The sequence below is a fragment of the Colletes latitarsis genome, chromosome 14, assembly GCF_051014445.1.
Source record: "Colletes latitarsis isolate SP2378_abdomen chromosome 14, iyColLati1, whole genome shotgun sequence".
Taxonomy (NCBI): domain Eukaryota; kingdom Metazoa; phylum Arthropoda; class Insecta; order Hymenoptera; family Colletidae; genus Colletes; species Colletes latitarsis.
Genome location: NC_135147.1, coordinates 18,632,132 through 18,653,813, shown reverse-complemented (window position 1 = coordinate 18,653,813; position 21,682 = coordinate 18,632,132). Strand labels below are relative to the sequence as shown.

The 21,682-nt window shown below is 36.7% G+C and overlaps 2 protein-coding genes across 13 annotated transcripts in view; one reads left to right on the top strand and one right to left on the bottom strand.

The window, feature by feature from the left end:
- The window catches only part of Krt95d (phosphofurin acidic cluster sorting protein KrT95D), a 110,049-nt gene that overhangs the window by 4,882 nt on the left and 83,485 nt on the right, over nucleotides 1-21,682 (bottom strand). For 4 of the 6 annotated variants that reach the window (XM_076781988.1, XM_076781989.1, XM_076781991.1 and 1 more), the window contains 4 exons: nucleotides 20,469-20,813; nucleotides 17,166-17,563; nucleotides 16,931-17,089; nucleotides 10,997-16,719 (listed from right to left, as the gene is read on the bottom strand). In XM_076781988.1, coding sequence (XP_076638103.1) covers nucleotides 16,586-16,719; nucleotides 16,931-17,089; nucleotides 17,166-17,563; nucleotides 20,469-20,813 — 1,036 coding nt within the window. In that variant the 3' untranslated portion in view covers nucleotides 10,997-16,585. Of the gene's footprint in view, nucleotides 1-10,996; nucleotides 16,720-16,930; nucleotides 17,090-17,165; nucleotides 17,564-20,468; nucleotides 20,814-21,682 lie in introns of those variants that run through there. The other 2 variants (XR_013081061.1, XM_076781990.1) reach the window with 2 other exon arrangements.
- Nucleotides 4,001-7,627, top strand: LOC143350143 (actin maturation protease). 7 transcript variants are annotated; one of them, XM_076782027.1, is made up of 5 exons: nucleotides 4,003-4,341; nucleotides 4,988-5,436; nucleotides 5,513-5,845; nucleotides 5,927-6,149; nucleotides 6,289-7,627. In XM_076782027.1, exons 2-4 carry the CDS (start codon nucleotides 5,225-5,227, stop codon nucleotides 6,126-6,128), a joined length of 747 nt encoding a protein of 248 aa, XP_076638142.1. In that variant the 5' UTR covers nucleotides 4,003-4,341; nucleotides 4,988-5,224; the 3' UTR covers nucleotides 6,129-6,149; nucleotides 6,289-7,627. The 7 variants fall into 7 exon arrangements, with proteins under 7 accessions (XP_076638139.1, XP_076638142.1, XP_076638135.1 ...); XM_076782024.1 differs by having other exon boundaries at nucleotides 4,001-4,151; nucleotides 5,927-7,627; XM_076782020.1 differs by having other exon boundaries at nucleotides 4,004-4,341; nucleotides 5,927-7,627.

Sequence of the window (21,682 nt, the reverse complement as noted above, 5' to 3'; positions counted from 1 at the left end):
CGATAGGCAAACGCCAGCTCCGCGTACTAGCTGCCAGAGGCAAAAATTTTCAAAGTTCCCTGGAAAGATTTCAAATATTGCGCCGCTTGCCAGAGGCAGAAATTTTCAAAGTCCCGCGGAAAGATTTCGAATTTGCCGCCGCCTGGGCTTTCTCACAAGTGCTCGCTCGGGCCTTCGTTTCTATATATACACTCGTTAACCCAACTCTAAATGGGCCATTTCATGACATGCCTTCCTAGCAGCAACATCTCCCAGCAGCAGCGGAGCCGGCAGGAGCTGGTCCTCCCCTGGAGGGGAGGGGGGTGGGATTCCGGCCAGGTCTGGCTGGCGGTCTCCCACCCAGTGGGGGGGGGGGGGGTGTCGCTGCAAAATTTTCGAGATGTTCCTTCCCGAAAATTTTCCAAGTTCCACAGCTGGCAGGAGACAACAACAATGGCGGATGGCGACTACCAGGAGAGAGGAGAAGGGGCCAGCGACGATCTTCCAGAAAAATTCTAAGTTCCACGGCTGGCAGGAGACAACAAATACTTGGCAGAAAAATTTCAAAGTCCCACGGCTGACAGGAGACAACAAACACTTGGCGGAAAAATTTCAAAGTCCCACAGCTAGCCAAAGTTCCCGGGAAAGATTTCACAGGGGGGGGCTCTTTAAAATTTTTGCCGAAAAATTCAGGCCGGAATTTTTGCCGCTGCCTGAAACTTCCGAGAAATTTCAGGGATTCCGAGAAGTTTCAGGGTTTCCGAGAAGTTTCAGGGATTCCGAGAATTTCCAGGAATTCTTAGAAATGACGTCATTTCCAGGAATTCGCAGAAATTTTCTGGCGGCGGGAGATTTGAAATCTTTCCGGGGAACTTAGAAAATTTTTAAAGATACAGAGAGTCGATCGAGCGTTTGTGAAGGTCTTATAATTAAGGGAATGATTTGGAGAGGGATTGAAAGGTAAAAAATGATGAAAACACATCGAATTCTTTAAATTTATATCATTTATTGCCACAGATTTACATTATACAAAACTTTAATACATATAAACATATTATATTATATTATATCATGTCACAAGTTGTCAGCAACGGTCAGCAGTGGTCAGCAATGGTCAGCTGACGTCGGAAGATGTTCGCAGAGGCCAGCTTAGGCCAGGAGATGCTGGCAGAGGTCAGCAGAGGCTGCTAGTAGCAAGTAGTAATCGTTATACGTTGTCACAAGTATCAGGAGTGGTCAGCAGCGGTCAGCAGAGACGAGCAGAGGCCAACGGAGGTCAGTAGCGGTCAGCAGAGTCCAGCGGAGGCAGGCAGAAGTCAGTAGTAATTGTTATACGTTGTCAGAAATATAAGCGGTGGTCAGCAGAGGCCAGCAGAGACTGGGAGAGGCTAACAGTAGCCAGTCGTAATCGTTATACGTTGTCAGAAGTAACAGGAGTGGTCAGCAGCGGTCAGCAGAGTCCAGCGGAGGCAGGCAGAAGTCAGTAGTAATCGTTATACGTTGTCAGAAATTCCAGGAGTGGTCAGCAGCGATTAGCAGAGGCTGGGTGAGACTAACAGTAGCCAGTCGTAATCGTTATACGTTGTCAGAAATTCCAGGAGTAGTTAGCAGCGGTCAGCAGAGGCCAGTGGGGATCTGTTGACGGGAGGTCGGATATTAGTTGTTCAAGAGCGAGAAGAGAAGTGTAAGCCTTTCTCTCTCGATTCCCACGAGACGGTCCGAAATTACTTCGGGCAACTTCGGAGAATCGAGAAAGAGGGCATACGTCAGTTTGCCTTTGTCGACTTTCCGAAACTCCACGAGCTCACGTACGCGTGATCTGATATAGTGTGAGAGAGCACCTTCGGTGCCTTTCTGGCATCTCTGAGTAGGCAGTAAAAAAAAAACAAACGATTGTTAACGGTTTGTTGTTTGTTCGAACGAATCTGTATAAATTTATCGTATCAATCAGTATTAGTGAATCTCCAATGCTACATGGTAATAAAGCTATTGGAATTTATTCGTTGTTCACGATTATATTTGTACGAGCGTAATGATTTTGCTATCTTGAAATCACACTGTGCACTATGTACAACTGCAGAATATTATTCGTGCCGCGCGAGGGGAAAGTCACCATCATTGGCTACCCATTCTCCTTCACAGTACATTTCTATTAAACGATGGCAAGTTAAGCATTTCGAAAGTTTATGCTAGATACACAAGTGGTACATCGCTCGTCGTTTCGTCATGCAATCAAAATTATAATAATCACTTTACACACTATGTCGCGTAGCTGTCAAACTGTGGAAGAGTTGGTAAACTTGGTGCTGGTGAATTTCTCCTCGTTCGAATTTGAAGAGACTTGTACATATATGGTGGTTTGTGTAGGTACAAAAATCAATTTGTGAACTAAACAGTGTTTGAGTATTTAATTTTTACAAGTGAAAAACTCCGGTGAATCGTTAGAAGAAATAGACAACTTTTGTGCAAGGTAATTTTTGTGACGATATCATATTTTGGATGTTATATTGTAGCATAGTATAATATTATACTATTTGTCTCTATTATACGATAGAAACATCGTAATATACTCATAACATCGACAAATACTACTTTAAATTACTTGACTACTTTATAAAAGTTAAGAATTATATCTATAATTTGTACATTATTTTTTTGTTGCAGAATGTATGACGTCTAAAAAACATATCGGAGAGGGTTTGCCTAAAATGGATGGTGGCGTAACCTGAACCATAATTGATTAATTAATTTATTGTCTGTGTTTGAAATCGCGGACTGTATTGTTGAGAGCGCCAGCCGGATGAAAGGTTCGCGAAAAATGAATATGGTGCAAACATTTTAGACAGGGTCTTAAAGTCATTTATTATAAAACGCAATGCCGTGGTTACAAGAGAGTCGATATTTTAGTTAGAATCGAGCGCGTGAGATCTAAAGGGAATGACGATATTGATCGCCATTTACAGCAGAGATTGAGTTTTGACAAATGATCGTTACTATGCGTTATTCAAACACATAATACCTTTACAATTATATTAATTGGAGACAAAGAACTGAAAGAGTACACTCGATCGAACTTACACGTTAGAACTGACGAGGTCCTGAATCGGCAGGCAGAAAGATCGGTGCGCGCGCATGTCACCTATGTGCAAATCCCCAAATTCAGTTTGAAGCGCATCGCACTGCGAGCTAGCCTGTTCGAGTCGTGGTGCCCAGAGAATGAGCTAATTCTCGAACAGTCTGCAATTTTTGTTTGTGGAATAACCTGAAGTAATTAAAAAGTAATAAAAACATTGTCATAAATATGATACGTTTTTATTCCTAATTATATTTTTCAGAAGACAAACAAAAATTTGTTAACCACTTGCGCTAACATACAAACCGTAGATATGCACATAAGTTCTGTATAGATATATTTTATACGAACGTTTACAATAAAACTCTTTACTTATAATTTTTTATAGTATGATATACTTCAAAACAATGTGGAATACGTAATGTAATAAGACATTTTTTTACATTTCCGGGTAGTTTCGTTGCGTTCTTTATTTACCGTGCAAACTTCGCACATTCTTTCTGGTCTTTCAGGAAAATGTCCTCAATTATAGTTGAATGGTATTATTAACTTCGCTTTTCATTTTGGAACATGGATACACATATTACGTACTAAGAATTAATGAAATTATTTTATTATTCATACTGCCTTGTAAATTAGATTAAATATAACAAATAGAGAAAACTGAGAGCACTTTGCAATAAATACACATGCAAAGCTGCAAAGTATTGTTTACGAACAACAAAGTCACTCGATATACGTCATATTCTCACTTTTGAAACATATGACGCGTGCAACACGTCGTTCCAGCGCAAGGGGTTAAATTAAATTCGCACTTTTCCTAGTTTACTTTCTTTTAAGCACGATGCATTGTATGCATATGTGCATGCGTTCGTTCACACATTTACACATTTTTAGTTAGCATAAATTTGGTAGGAGGCGTTGCAAACTTGGCTTGAACTTATAACACGTGAGATTAAGCCTCCTGCTGCGGAACTGCAGCACCAACGTGAAATTTCTTATCCGACTGTATATCGTGACAGACGCCTGCGAATAAGGCAGTGTACTATGTCGGTCTGAGAGCTCCTCGAGAGGAGCAAATTGCAGTCGGATTGAGCGAGTAATTGTCATTCGTTAAATAATCGTCGTGTAACCATACGAGCCCTTGATATCGTCACGTCAACGCGTTTGAGTGTTGATTCTTATTTCTATCGAAGAATTACATAATGTATGTGCATGAGTCACAGAGTGTATAAGGGGGGGACGTATAAACGTCAAAATCGTGCTGTTACGATTTTCTTGCAGTCTAGGTACGATAAACAAATACTGATCCGTCCAGTTCTTTGTTCGATCTTAATTAGATCTTCCGCGAACGATATCAATCGCAGTTGAATGACATCAGATCGCTTAAACGTATATAATACAATCATCAAGATTCTGCGCTCAATGTCGGTCGTGCAATGTGCTGCCATTAGAACTTTTCCAACGAGTACGTTCTCGTGTTAAACCTCGTAAGATTTATTAAAGAACTTTGGGAACGGTACAAAAATATCACTGTTGCTTGTTCCATTGAGCAATTGGTTTTACAGTAACGATTGCGTTCGATGGTATTGTTTGAAATTTTTGCAATTCATGACTATAAAAGGAATGACAAATTTGGTAAAGCAAATTTCTCAAGGTTAAATGACTAAGAAAAATGCAATAGTGACAAATGTTTGCCCACGTAATCCTGAGTAGTTTTTCCCCTTTTGTGTTGTACGTTTCTCGCAATAAATTGACACCGAGTAAAACGTTTTATCGTCGATACCGGAAACCAACATTTTGGTAACGTTCAAAGTACACGATCGAAGTATCATAACTTTTAAGTACCTTATTTTCCCTGTCTGTTTATAATTATAATTTATTATTTCGGTAGTGTATTGCATATTGCACAGCCTCTTTTTCCTGTCATTTCAGCTTGGATCCATACAAGGGATTGCAAACTGTAGTTGCAATGAGCAGGGATCGCTATGTTATTTTACGGTGAATAGAGAAAGTACCTCTGAGAAATGGCAATTTTCAGACTGAAAATACTGAAGCACAGGTGCACAATTTTATAGTTGTGGAAGCATCATCATTGTATTTTAGTGTTCAAACCAGGTATTTGTTACTCGAACAAAGTAGTTGTTCGTATATTGCACTTATTTGCAAGAAATGCCAGCACCTCCACCTATCACAAGTTTGCCAGAGGCACCTATGTGTGAAAAAACAGAAGTAAGCGATGCGGATTCTCTGCCTCCATGGGCCAAAATTACCCTTACATCCGCAGAGGCAGAAATTGAGAAGCTGATATCACGAAACGAGTTGAAGGATGCCGAAGTAACATATTTTTGTCAAGTTGAACCAATTTTGCAAGATGGACCGCAGTGAGTTTAATTTCATATTAATACCGGATGCGAAGCCGTACATAGAAAGAATATGTTGCTATATATCTTTTGACAGGTGTGGTTTGGTAGCACTTGCTATGGCATCCCAGGAATACACAAAGCCAGTTTCAGTGGGTCAACTCCTAGCAGAGGCACGTGTAAGAGGTTTCACGCAACATGGAGAAGTATACAGTGTCGACTTCATGGGCACGCTGGCGGCTGAATATTTACCTGACCATAGACCAGATATTTTAGTAGATTTGCAACAATGCCCAGACACACTGACACATGCTTTAGCTCATGGAGCAATGGTACTAATTCCATACGATTCTGATTTCAACCACGCTCCATGCTTAAAAAGAGGCCATAAAGCCCATTGGGCATTACTTGTTGGTCTAATTTCATCCAGGTATATTGAATTTTCAACTGTTTTTATTTCAATTTGAAAAATGATATAACGATTGAGAAAAATACGTTACGTATGTTTCAGACAAGGATATCACGTGCTAGCGCGTCATGGAAAATCGTGTCATTTGGCTTGCTGGCCACTGCGTGATTTAATCGAAAGTAATGGTAATTTGGAAGAAGAAGGGACAGCTAGACATGCAGGGGGGTATGTCATACCAAAGGGAGGAGTCGGTGGTCAGAGAGGTTTACGTGGTAGAGCATTGGCATTACATCCATACATATAAAATCATGTACAACAGTTGTAGGTAATTAATATCACAGTGAAAGACAGAAATTATTACTATGATATTACTGTATCCACATTATGGTATATGGAAATATTCAAGGCGTCACAGTCGCGCATCTGCTACAGAATTTGATTATTTGTAAAATGTGATGCTTCAGGTACCACCTGTTTAAACTGCCGATGCAAATTTAGTCATCGTTCAATGAAGGCTGTCGATCTTTTTCAAAATTTGTTATTAGATGTAATAACAGGCAATATTTCGTTTTTTTCACTCCGATATGCAAATGTAAATAATTATTTCGTATGTTTCACTTACGTGCACGCGAACTGTTTGAAAATCGTTTTTCCGTGTATCGGTTATTAAACTCTTCCTGTGATGCGATACGTGCTAACCGTACGCGTAAATTAGTCCGAAAAATGGGCATATACACGTGCATGAAGAGATAAACGTGAAAAAAAAAAATCTAAAAATATGTGCATAAATACGTATCTAAGTGTACTAGCTAGGAGTTATCGAAATCGTAATTAGCCGGAACAAAAAGATCTAAGTATATTTATTTAGCAAAAAGACCATAAGTTTTCAATATAATTGTAAATCTTGCTTTCCGTTGGCACTATGAAATAAAGACTAAATCTTCTGCAAGTCTCACAATTGCATTTGAGGCGGTATAACTTAATGTTCGAATGCTGTATTAAATTAAGCACATTGCTTTTAAGATGCCTAGAGTGTTAATGGTTATAAAAATTTTAATGATTACCTTATACTATCATGTGGTAGCTATGTTAGTCTTTTTACCGAATATAATGTACAGGTATATAAAAGTAAAAATGATAGATGTTACTATATACTATCAAAGACATTACTAATTTCTTTTTCTTTATAATACGTATTATTACGATATTCTGTCGAATGTCTTGAAAGCAATGTGCTCTCAAAGAAGAAATCTTATCATGTAGATTATGCCTGTTTTACAATTTATTTACTGATATATAAAATACGAGCATAGACATCATTGATATATATTAAAATACGAAACTTGGAGATATCTTATGACTGGCTGGTCTCTCCAGTTATGTGGTATCTTAAGCGTTTTGTATCGAATTCGTCGATAAGACGCATACGGCAAATTCAAAAGAGACGTTATAAATTTGTAGACTTCATTAATGGTTTTGGATCGAATAGGAGAAACCTTTAAAAATAAACTGTACCCAAGTGCCGCAAAGTATGAAGTTCATTTATTAACAAAAAGTCTGAGAAGTATTGTACGCTGTGCCTATTTTTACAAGCTTCTTTGATTTATTGTCGCGCCATAATTAAAATAATTATACTTTATAAGAATATTTATTGGTGCACGTACGTTTTCTTTTTAACTATTTATAAAGATAATCAAAATACATATTTTCTCTGTTGTAATTCTTAAACGTAATGTACGTAGGAATTATATAATGTCTTCTGTTACTTACCACAATACAGTCTTTCCATATAAAAAAAAAGAACATGCACGTAGAAATCAAATGTTTAAGTTTCATTTTGTATTTATACTTCAATTACTATGTTGCTGGAAAAGTTTAAAGGTTTTGTAAGAGTTTTATTGCATTTAATATATGTGTACGTATACATATAGTGATATACAATAATTCTGTTACACCACCTGTGTTTTAAAGTGCAACAGTAGCTAACTGGTACGTGTACCGCGTTACGTTATAAGAGATCGATATGTGATTATTGTTAATTCTTGTTTCTTTATGTACATGCATTTTACTTATTTGTTATCGGTTTTTAGCTTTAAACGTGGCAAATATAAAGAATGTTATAATTTATACATATGTTTGATTATGATTACTTTGTACTACGTATTCTCAATTAGGCCAAATATTCTGTGCAAATAGACTGTATTAGGTGTGGTTGGTGCTATGTTCTGAACTAGTGAGAGAATTGTGCCAATTTTAAAATCGTACATTTTACGATTGAAAGCTCTACAACATTGTTCCCTACTTGTGAATTTAAAAACAGCAAGATTTAAGAGTAATAAAAGAAAAAAATATGTTCTCCGGAGGGACGTCGATATAGATACATCGGGATGCAATAGAATTCTGAAAACTGCGTTACATTTATATTTCAAGCTTACAAACATTAACAACACAGTTCCGTTGTATTTTTTAAATCTTAGCTTCTTCTTATTGTTGCTTTCTTCTCTAAACATACAGTTACCACAGTCTTACTATTTTCTAATTAAAGTATATACTTGTGTCCTGAGATGAATTAACTATTCGTATTAGAGCTCTCGATGTACCCGGTTATCCAAATATATACTATTTACATGAAAGTATATATTATTTTGTCCCAATTACATTACGATTGTTTTATATTTACCCTATGCAAATATACAAGAAATATCATTTCTGTTTTAAATGTATCTAGTAAAATAGTTTTTACAGAGTAAATAGAAGATAATCGTAGCGTTTATTATAATCAAGTTGAAATTACGTGTAATCTCGCATAAAAGGAATAAATCTGAATAATCGTAACAGTACTAGCCGGGTACCAAGAGCTTTAATTCGTATCTGTAAATATAAATCTCATAAAACAACGATTCACGCTTCCTTAGATCCTATTACATCGCGAAAAAACGTTCAAAGTCAAATCATTATACTAACGAGTATTACGAATATATTTCTATGGAATGAAACTACAAAACTTATTTTGCCGTCTTACGTATTGTATTCTGCACGACAAAAAAAAACATTGTACAACGATATCGCGTATAGTATAAAACTATTATATACGCCCAGGACACAAGACGTCTATTCTATAGATTAATAACAATGATATCCTGTATTCGAATATTATGTTTAATAATATGTATCACATATAGGTATTTCGTATTTATTATATCAACAATAGGGGAGTTGAATTAAAAAAGGCTAGCTAGTTCACTTATTAGAAATTTATTTCCAGCGTCTTCTCTCTTTCTTTCTCTTTCTCTCTTTTTGCTGAATCGTACGTTCCTGGCCGAAAAAAGAATTATTTAAATTGTTTAAATAATGCGTCATTCGAGACGGTAAATTTATCTTTATGTTTCGGGACGATCAATAAAAGGACCTCGCGATAAACGCCGTCGAACATTTCAAGTTCGAAAACGTCGAATGATTATTTTGAGAAATTCGTTTGGCAAAATATAAGATAAATTATATAAGTTCGTGGAAACTTATTGCCATTAGCCGCGAATTAACATTCGTTGCGAAGTAACGAGGTCCATGATACGTGTTTGCATGTATATAAAATCTTGTATAGTCGGCGACGCGGATTCGTGCCGCGCGAGTAAAAGTCACTAACCGTGATACCAACCAAGCCACATTTCCTTCGATACCAAAGCTGGTGATTTTTCTTTAAGCGACACGAATCCATATCACACGGCCTGCATAGTGTTCCACGTTTCGAGGGAAAATATAAATATATATTGTAAATATTTCAAGATATTTGAAACCGTCAACAATATGTACTCATCGTTTTACGTACATATCAAATTATTTTAATAAATTACATATCTCTTGTGTTTTGTTTCATTTTCACGTGTGTCGATAATACAAGTTGCACCTTTAAACGGAAACACCTAAATACTTCCATCGCTTGTGAATCTATGAAAACTTTGGATTTTAAAAACTTAGGACAACATAAAATTGTTTGAAAAGGCAAACATACAAATAGAATAAAATATCAACGCTTACATAAAAGCTTGTGTATCTTCTTGAATAAAGTATATACGTTAGTAGAATTGAGTAGTCAATTGAGATTAATTGTAATCATTTAGTTTACTTTTTGATTACTAACTTGTTGATTTGATTTTAATAATTAGTGAGTTAATCGGAATTAAAGTTTCAAAACCTCGATAATTTTATATTTAGAATGACAAGAAGAATCGATCCCTAAACATTCTTTTCAAGTATCTATAAATTATTTAAACATTTAGGTGTTACCATTTGAATAGTACATCCTGCATATTCACACAGCAGATATTTGCGAACAAAACGAGCACATTTTATTTTTGATGCTTCAAGGAAGGGGGAGCAACAAAGAAAAGGATTTGAGCTACAAGGGGTGCACCGGAAGTCCTGTTTGTTTTGGTCGTTTTTCTCGTCTGTCGTCAATTTTCGAAGCAGGGACACACTTTACAGCCCTTTTAATTGAACTCTCTAATATTATTGATAACAAGTTTAATAATATGTACATTTACGGTTAGACGTCGCCGTTTGTAAAGCAGTACAATAAAGACGTCTAAAAACTCGTGAAAATTAAACGCCATCTAATAATCCTTTAGTCGCTGTACCAAAAACACGCGTTCGATATATTAATTACTTCTTTTAATTATTGTAAGCTTTGAGCTTGAGCTTTGTCTGCCCACACGTGTGTTAAAACTTACTATACACTGACGAACAATAGCAAATATTTTTTTTTTTTTTTGTTTTTTCTGTTTTGTTTTGAATACTTGTTCTGTTAAACGTGCTGACGGTCTTTGCGCTGTCTAAAGAAATCTTATGCACGGTGTATCGTGGTATTTGCGATTGAAATACTATCAAGATTCACATTTCGTGTTCCGAGAAAGATATCACAACGAATCGTGATATACGATAATGTTCTTGCTAGCCCGATGTTTGCGGTTAACCTGTTCGTCACCGTGTCGATCGAACCTCGTTCGAATTACAATGCGATCTCATATTTTGACTAGAATCGAGAATCGTTAAATTAAGTCTAAAACGCGCATGGATGGGAGAAGAAATTTCGCGTCGATCAAAGGATGAATACGTTTTGACGTATTAAAAAAAATGTCCTTCCGAGCATTTTATTACTGAACGTTTCGATCAACTTACTTTGGTCTTTCTCGGTAATAAAATGTAATCTTAACCTAGAATACAGTGATGTATCCCAAATTGATATATTTCATTGCCGAGGACCAGAATAAATTGGTCGGAACGTTCCACAACGAAATGCTTGAAATCACATTTTTTCTAACAATTCTTTTATACCAAGCAACAGTTCGAATTGTTAATAAGTTTCGACGATCGACGGGACCGCGAGCACGTGTTACAGATGTCGCTTCTTAATATCCCTTACGTTACTAAGGAAAGTTCTTCGTGTCGTCTTACAAAGCTTATACGCAACTCGACGATGGACAAGTTGACAGATTACACCGCTAACGTTTTTAATCAGCGAACGGAAGAAAAAAAAAACAAGAACAAAAAAGAACGGAATAAATGACCAAGGAACATTACGACATTGTAAAATTGCTTACAGGCTATCGCGCTACCGTGGAAAAAGAAACCAGTTCCGTCAAGTTCAGCTCCGTTGCTGAACGTTCACGAGTCTACGAAACGCTAATTATAGTCATTCGCACATTTTCGGGCGACGGCGCTTACAAATTTGAAAATGTGCTTCACGCGTGAATTATACAGATTCGCGATCGCATCTTCCACTTAAGAAACACCGAAGAGACGTCGTTCCGGTTCATTTTTATCGTGATAGCATGTTTTCCTTATATTTGATTTGGACCAACAAGGCCTGATGTGACCATAAGTGGGAGACGTTATCATCGACGTGAACGGTGACGGAAAAACAACGATATTGTGCAAAACCGCGAAGCAACGCGCGAACACTGTCAGATGCTTCGTTCAAACTGTGGGAGCATGTAATATAAAGGGTGTTGGACCACTTCTAAGAAAAATTTTAATGGGAGATTCTAGGAGCCAAAATAATACGAAAATCAAGAATACCAATTTGTTGATTGAAGCTTCGTTAAAAAGTTATTAACGTTTAAAGTTTCGCCTATAGAACCACTATTGCGCGTGCGCAGCTGTTCGCAGATCGCCATTCTACAGGCGGAACTTTAAACGTTAATAACTTTTTAACGAAGCCTCGATCAACAAATTGGTATTCTCGATTTTCGTCTTATTTTGGCCCCTAGAATCTCCCATTAAAATTTTTCCCGGAGGTGGCCGAACACCCTGTATATGTATATATATACGTATAGAAATATATACATTGTATGGCAGGTTCGATTACTGAAAACGATTCAGCATGCTCGACGAAACAGGTAAATATCGCATGTGCGCTCGTAAGAACGCTCTTTGTTGGCTATCGATGACTCACAAAGCTCGCTATGTTGAAACGCAATCAATTGACTTCAGGGTCACTGGGGGACTCTCATCCCTTCTCGCTAACCTACAGCGCACGTCGTTCGTCTTTCAAACTGGCAAGGAGAGGTTTCCGAGCATAACGACACTTTTTAACTCTTTGGGGCACGCTGGGATTAAAAGTGTCCCGCCATTTTGATGCACCGTAATGCATGGCTGGACATTTTTAGTCCCACCTCGAAATATTGCAATAGTTGCATGTGCATAGGTTTATATTTCGTCTTATTTATGTAAAGCAGTTGGTAATGTCTTCAACAAATGTTGCAAATGTATTCACTTGTGTTGGCAACATTCAACTTGCCAATACAATTAATAAAAATATACCAATTTTGTTTAATTTAAAACGCAATGAAATTTCTATGCAACATGGGTCTATTTTATTATCTGAAATCCTGTGCTGCAAAGAGTTAACACACTGACTGCCAAGTCAATTTCAATAAAGTTTCTTTCTAATTTATATCTTTAATCTAATACCTCTGTTTTGACCAATTTGATCAAAATTTCTGGCATGAGTGGGTGCCTGTCACAAATTGATGTTCCTTTTGCGCCCAGGTTTGAATTTCGGTAGAATTATGCTCAACCGCTTCAGGGACGCATCATTTTATTCGAAACGAACACAAATTCAAACCAATACCGACCCACATTTGTCTGTCATTGAGAAACTTAATTGTGATTTATGGTGTATGGTAATATGCAAAACATATATAGTATATATTTCATAAATTACTATAATAATATTAATATTTCATTTCGTATAAATGAATAAATTTTTTTGTACACATTTAGCATATATGTTAAAAAGCCACAGTTCTATTTAATTGTTTATTCACATTTGTAGTGGTTTTTATTATGTTACAATATTTAGAATAATTTAGAAGCTAAATGTACACATATGTGCCTGTATCCCTGAAGAGATTAAGTCTATATTATAGCACTTTTATTTTATTATACATATCTTACAATTTCCATTTAAACTTTATACAATGAATTTTATGAAAGCTTGAATTATAGTTTAGTAAGACTTTAACTGTCAAGCCATTTTCATAAAAACTGTCTCTGGGAACAGCTTCAGAGTTTTTCGTAATTTATATTTTTATTTTGATCAACTTGACCAAAAGTTCTTGCACTTCTGTATAATTTATATTTACATATATCATTAGTTTTAGTGTTTTTAATCCTATCACTGTACAAACGCTCGTTCAAAAGTGATCATAACACTTGGGAAGCTCTCCTTCTGAAATGTAAGTTGACATGACTTAAAAAGTAGGTGTAATTGACGTGATTCACGATGAGAGGAGTGACCTTGAGCGATCAATCGAGTTCGATTCAAGCCTAGCACCATGTATCCTATTTTAGTTCATTCAAGAATCAACAGCTCCTAAAATATTAAATCACATTGGGGATAGTTAGTCGAGTTTGCAAACAGTCTATGATACTTTTTGTCTTTGTCGGTAAAAATAATCGATATACACATATTTGGAATTTATACATAATAATTTCCTGAACCATATAATACATTATTTTTATCTAAACAACTACTTTTATTTTATTTCATAGAAAACTTGCATAAAACTTTATTTTACTTTATTCGATAAATCTAATATATTTACGATGCAGTCGTTCGAACAGTTTTTCACAAACATATTTTTACAAGTAATGGATATTTGTTTATAAATTTTCTAATATTCGAGACGTCAAAATAAACATTATTCGAATACGAGAATTTTTAATATCGAAGACGTACGATAATTTAAAATGTTTTCGACCATATAATCGATCATCATGTTTTTTAAAATTTTCGTACGTCTTTGACGATGATATTGAAGATTCTCGTGCTTGAATAATCATTACTTTTATGTTTTAAAATTTCACTCATTTATTAAATATTCTTTGTAACTTTTCCGACTACACACTTTTGTTATAAGTGTATTCTTATTAACATTGTAATTATAATTTTAAATTCGTATCATTTTTGCTTATAAAGACCCACAAGTTACGATCAAAAACTATTATAAATTGTTTGAAAATTCGAATAACCGTGCAATGCAATTTAATTATAACGCAAAAAACGACTCCTCTAATTTTTATTTTTAAAAGTATTACGTAGATCGTTTAAAGTGAAGTCATTTAAGTGGATCTACGAATCGTTTTTGTATGTTTCATCGTTTGAATGATTGTTCATCTTTAACGCAATCTTACAGGCCAACAAAATAAATTTACGAGCGTTAATGCGATCGGACGCCACGACGTCGCGCTGCCTTTTGCTAGCTTTAAGTCTCAGCTGTTAAAAATGTAAAATGTAGGACTATGATTGCAGTTCAATACTCGTTAAGAACTAATTGCGGACTAGCAAAGAATGGGGGGAGTGTGTGTGTATATATATATAATATGTGTACTTGTGTAGAGGGGATTTACAAGGAAAGATTTCACTGCTGGTTTTACTTTGGCAAAAAGCAATCGCCACCAATGGATTGGGCGTTATTATCGCACTTCGTTACAGAATGCCGTCCTAAAGTCTTTTCTCAGAATTTGTCCGAACAAATCGAGTAGGCATTTTGCTTTTCTTTTCTTTTTCTTTTGTTTCTCTCTTTCAATTTGGCATTAGGCAGTCAATGCGACAGCTATGTCGCTGAAAACAGTAAAGCCACTGTTCTAATATATATATATTTTTTTTCATTTTTAAGTTTCTCTTCGCTGGGCTAGATCAAAAAAAGGAAGAAGTCAAAAAGTGCGTTACTGCGTCTAAGCTTAGACAAACAGTACGCGTCTCTTGGAGGAATATACATCGACTTGCTCTCGTTCTTTCACTCTTTTTCTAAGCTAAGGACAACATTAACGTTAGTTTCTATTAATTATCATTTTCACATGATATGGTTATCGAGGGACAATGGGGCGAGGGGGGGGGGGGGGGGCGGAGGTTACGCTAACCGAACTGTGACGCGCGGTACGTCGTAGATATTTTTTTGTTTTAACAACAAAAGAGAGAAGTAAAAATAGGAACGCATGTTGAGTGCGCAATGTTTGTCTTTTCATAATCTTACGACGTGTATCCGTTTGACCGATATCGCGTGCATATCGCTTTAAAAACGTACTATACAATCGCTTGGCGTTTCAACATCCGCGTCTTCTCGACGTGTGTTTCCGCGCTTCTTTTTCTAACGACTTAACAATAATCGCGAATGAGTATAGTCTATTGAATGTCCGGGAATAGAATATCGCGTAGTAGGAATAAAGTATTAAATAATAAAATCTGAAAATAGAGTATTTAAACTACAGCAGCCTGGGGGGGCTAAAAGTCTATAAAATGGAATACAAAAAATATGTCGAAATCTTAAACGAGAAAAGGAGTATAATAACTAATGAGCTACGCTTCTTTTTCATCTTTTTTTTTTTCTCTCGGAGATTTGCGTCTTTAACGAAGCTGTGTTTTCAACGTTTCTTTCGAACATCGACAATCCTGCTCGTGCTACTCGGTTATGTTCTGAGCATGGTTTGTGCGCTAAGAGAAATGTTTGCCTGTATCACAGACTCCTTTGACAACGTCGCTCGCGCGCTCCGTGTATGATTAATTACATTAATTAAATAAATACATAATTTAATTAAAAACCTTTCTTCACTCTTGCGATTTAGACAAAGATCTATCTTAGCATATCAGTTCCTGCTATAAAACCATTTTTATGCTTGTCGTTTAAAAAATCCTATATGTACATCGAAGGGCCTTCCGATTCGAGCAATAATTTCATTATCCCTTTTTTTTTTTATAAAATCTTGCGTGACCATTCTTTCGAACAATATGGCTTCGGATGGTGGCATTCCCATAACCAACGAAATCCATTATCGTCGTCTATGTTAATTGTAATACGATATGTTAACCGCCTCTCTACTTTGCAACACGCGCGATGTAACGATTTTGCTACTCGCGTACGTTCGTTAATTTTCCACGCGAGATGATTTCACGTACAATACTGTATACTTGAAAACAGAAATAATAGGCTCGAACAAGGGATCGGAAAAAATGTAATAATAAACAAACTGGCAGCAGTCAGATTACTTGCCTGATTAGCCTCCACTATCGTCCAGTTCGAAGCAGCAAACTGAATCTTGACTGTTTAAATTTGCTCTATGCTGGGTAGTTTCTTTTTTCTTTCTTTTGGATTTGATGGTTATCGGGTTTGCGCATAAGCTAAGCTGATGATCCTAATTGGCAATATCGATGAACACAAATAAACGGCAAAAAATGTAGCCTTTGACGGAAACGAAAGACGTTTACGTTGGGTTGAATGCTTGCTGTTGAGAACTGTACTCCAACAGGGCTATTGGAAACGTCTTGATGTGCGTTTGCCACTGCGCCGACAGTTGGAAGAACTTTACACCGTACCACTCCGTACCGTCGATGCTCACTAAACCAAAAAGTTAAAGTTAGTTCTATAAATGTACGGTACAAGTCGACTAATTATCTGCTTAATGCTTTTAGTCGAGGCGGAAGGTTCACTTAGCGGGCGAAGATTGTGAAATTCATTTCCATGAATCATGTTATGAGATGTAGTCAATAAACTTTGAAAATTTTGATTAAATCGATATACTTAGCGAATTATCGAATATCTTATTTACCTCTTAATGGAATGTTGTGAGTTTTCGCAGAACATATAAGTCGCGTTACACCGTCGACTGTTTGACTCTTTGGCTCGTTTTCCTTTTCTTTTTCTTTCTTCTTGCCCAATCGCATTACTGCAAAGGTAGCAATGTTATGCGAATTACTTGAAAGGCTAACTAAAAAGGAAGTGATACAAGAACATTCGTAAGTTTCGTTCGGTTAAATGGCGACAACAATGTAACGTGCACGCACTTTTCTGTTTCTTTTCTTTAGTGGTATAGTTCATGGACAGGTGATGACCAGGGGTTTCCCCGAATGGCGGAAGTCTTTGAACGTGCAGGGCCCTGAAGGCTTGCCTCAACGTGTTTTTCCCTTTTTCCCCTTGCGTTTGCTTGCTCCAGTAATCGAGCTGCAGCTCGACCGGTTCCCAGCCCTCCCTTGTAGGCTGGCCAACGTTGGGACTGCTGGGTGGTGTTAACCTACCGGGGGGTGGAATAGGTAATCCAGGTGGTGGCAGGGAAGGTGGAGAACCAGACATGGTGATATTGCTTTCCTCCAGATCGACCGAAGCGGACGAACTGCTGTCTGGACACCCTACGCGAACGTCGTTTATGAACGGGATGAATATTTGACTGCTGTCGTCCGTTTCTCTGTAAAAGAAGACGAATATTTTATTAATAATGACTGCAATTCTGCGTAAATAAATAAAAGAATGTGAAGTTTTTGTGTTGCAAGTGGAGAAATGAATGAGGCAGTTAGGTCCATTTATCAACAGTATCCTAGTCAATCCTCGTTATACTACAGATATGTGTGGGGACCGTTCCTCTCGCAAATGCTCGATCGACCTTGCGTTTGCATATACAAGGTGTTCGGCCAACCCTGGGAAAAATTTTAATGGGAGATTCTAGAGGCCAAAATAAGATGAAAATCAAGAATATCAATTTCTTGACTGAGGCTTTGTTGAAAAGTTACTAAAACATTAAATTAAAAAATTTTAAATCATACTGAAAAAATTATTTATGGTTGCAGGGGTCAATTACAATCATTTTTGATGAATACACATACCTCCGAATTCCTACCCACTTTCGAGAAAAAAATTTAAGAAGGTGGACAAATTTTTAGACGAAAAAAAACTTTTTCAAATCGTTCTAAAAAAAATATTTTCGGTTGCAGGGGTCGAATACAATCATTTTTGGTCATTATATATACACCCGAAATCCTACGCATTTTCGAGAAAAAAATTCCTCACCGAAAATCTAATGTGAAGCCAGAAATGCTACCCTGAAATTTCATGCAAATCTTTAAAACGTCATAACTCCCGAACGGATTGGACGATTTTAATGTTTAAAAAAGCAAACTACGCGTATTTTGATGGAGAATATGTACAAATCGCAAAAAGATTCGAAAATTTGGTCCTTGACCCCGCAAAATGAGAAAAACCCTATAAAAATGGTTCAATTTTCTAACAGCCATAACTCCTACAATAGTGAATATATTTCAATGAAACTTTTTTCTGAAGTAGAGCTCATAGATATCTACAAAAAAGTATTAGACAACTTTTCTATGGGGCGTCAAACAAAATTACTAAAAATCAAAAACGAATATTTAAGAAAAATCGACAAGGGGGTAGGTGCCTAAATTTTTCGATCAAAAAAAAAAATTTCAAATCGTTCTGGAAAAATTATTTTCAGTTGCGGGGCTTAATTACAACAATTTTTGGTCAATAGACATACCCCAGAAATCCTACGCACTTTCGAGAAAAAAATTCGAGTAGGTACTGAAATTTTTAGACGAAATTAAAAACTTTAAAGTCATACTAAAAAAATTATATTTAGTTGCAGGGGTCAATTGCAAGCATATTTGGTGAGTAGACATACCCCCGAAATCCTACCCACTTTTGCGAAAAAAATTCAGGAAGGTGGACAAATTTTTCGACAAAATTAAAATTTTTCAAATCATTCTAAAAAAATTATTTTCGGTTGTGGGGGTCAATTACAATCATTTTTGGTCATTACACATACCCCCGAAATCCTACTCAGTTTCGAGAAAAAAATTCCTTACCGAAAATCTAATTTCTGGCCAGAAATGTCTGCCCGAATTTTCATGCGAATCTTTAAAACATCATAACTCCCGAACGGATTGGACGATTTTAATGTTTAAAAAAGCAAACTACGCGTATTTTGATGGAGAATATGTACAAATCGCAAAAATATTCGAAAAGTTGGTCCTTGACCCTGCAAAATGAAAAAAACCCCATAAAAATGGTCCAATTTTCAAATGTCCATAACTCCTACAATAGTGAATATATTTCATTGAAATTTTTTTCTGAAGTAGAGCCCATGGGTACCTACAAAAAAGTATTAGACAACTTTTCTGTAGAGCGTCAATCAAAATTACTAAAAATCAAAAACGAATATTTAAGAAAAATCGACAGGGGGTAGGTGCCTAAATTTTTTGACGGAAAAAAAAATTTCAAATCCTTCTAAAAAAATTATTTTTAGCTAGAGGGGTCAATTACAATCACTTTTTGTCAATACATGTACCCTCGAAATCCTACTCACTTTCTAGATAAAAAATTCGAGAAGGTGTGAAATTTTTCGACGGGAAAAAAAATTTCAAATCGTTTTGGAAAAATTATTTTCGGTTGCGGGGGTCAATTACAAGCATTATTGGTGAATAGACATACCCCCGAAATCCTGCGCATTTTCCAGAAAAAAATTCAGTACGAGCGGAACTTTAAACGTTAATAACTTTTTAACGAAGTCTCCATCAACAAATTGGTATTCTTGATTTTTGTTCTATTGTGATCTCTAGAATCTCCCATTACAATTTTTCCCAGGGGTCGAGCACCCTATATACTGCAAACAGGTGCCTTGTTTATGCCTGCTAGGATGCCTTCTCTTCCATAAGACCCCACAAAATTCACCATTTTGATTTTGGGGTAATAATTCAGTCAATCTCATAATAACTCGACTCATTTTAGGTTTCATAACAGATTAGTACTGTAATAGCAGAAAAGTATTGGACGTTCAAGGCTACTGGAGCTCAATCATCGCCACCATACCGTTTGGTCATCCCCCTCTGCTTCATTTCGTCCTTTCACTCGTCTAGAGGATCAAATTTAAACATACAATATTTCCCAAGTAGAACACGAAAAAGCGTATTGACTTGGAATATAAAAAAAAACAAATGCAGGTGATCTTGAAATCTTCGAAATATCTTCGAATACCTTGAAATTACCAAAACCATTTAATCCTCTACTGTTTCAACGTTATAGCTCGACCCACTTGTGTGGAACACCCCATCACGGGCGGACCTGTTATCTTCACAAAGAAGCATAATCGGACAGGGTGGCGAGGTTTTCTAGGCGAAAATGATTCCAAACACGGCCTCCCCTTTTACTTTGACGAGGGTCAAATTGATTCCGCTTTATCAGTTATATACCGACTGAACACCCTCTTAAGTTTGGCTAAATATAATTCTGAGGAATTCGTTCGACCCTCGATATACCGCGAAGAAAAGGAAACGAGCATGACTGACAGCATCGTTGATTACCTGTACGTAACCATAGCTTCTGCGATTGGCAGCAGCAAGGTAGTGCTAGCGACAGCTAAATACTCCGTGACCCTCGCGGCGCACTCGGTCGAACCGCCTTCTCTTTCCAGCAGCTCTTTCCACTCCTCGCCGAACAGGATCGAGTACTTGGAGTCTATCGAACAGAGATACTTCGACAACGTATTGGAACCCAGAGGCACCGCCAAGAACTTCAGATAATTCTGCCAGTCGGGCGGCCGAAAACTCAACAGGTCCACGTAATGGCGTAGCACCGCGTTTACAAAACTATCGCCACCGGCGATCACCACTTTTATTGGTGCTGGTGGCTTTGCGGAACTGTTGCAACTGGAATTAAAAAGAGTTACACTTATTGGCATGACTCTAGTTAGCATGACCAGTAAGTTGCGTTTTATCTTCTTCGAAAACTTATGCTTAAGTTTAATATAGTTTATATTACTTTATTATTATACTATTGTAGCTTGTGTTATATTAACTTTTTCTGTTTTTTTATTGTTATCTTTGGTCCCTGAAATTTATAGACTTGGTCATAAAAGAGCATATATTTACACCCCCTGTATCTCGCGATCGGAAGGGCGCAATCACGACCATCGCTAGCGTAGTTTAATACAGTTTATATTAGTTATTATAATTTATATTATACTATGCTGGTGGTGGTCATGATTGAGCCTTTCCGATCTCGAGATATGGGGGGAATATAATCACCACCAGCATAGTTTAATAAAATTATATTAACTAATATAAACTATATTAAACTACGCTAGCGATGGTCATGATCGTGCCCTTTTGATTACGAGATTTGTGGGGTGCAAGGAAGGTGTATTTTGGTAGGACTTCCATCGAAAATATGTCCTTTTATAAACAAATCTATACATTTCAGGGACCAAAAATAACAGTTATCACAAAAAATTGCTAAAAAACAACGCGAGTAAAAAATATCTGTGGCGTCGCCTCCCATGTTCGCCACCAGAGGGATTGCGTTCTCACAAGCGCTCGACCGACTCCTCGATTGGCGAGCATGGATTTTTAAACTTGATAATTACACGATAATCGCTACTCACGAGCAGAACTTTCTTTTTATCACTATTAACGGTAGAATTTTTATACTAATAACCAGTCTCGATAACGTGAAACGAATCACAGTGGGGAAAATAGAGTAAAATGGATAACGTTAACATAACTGTTATAATTAAAAT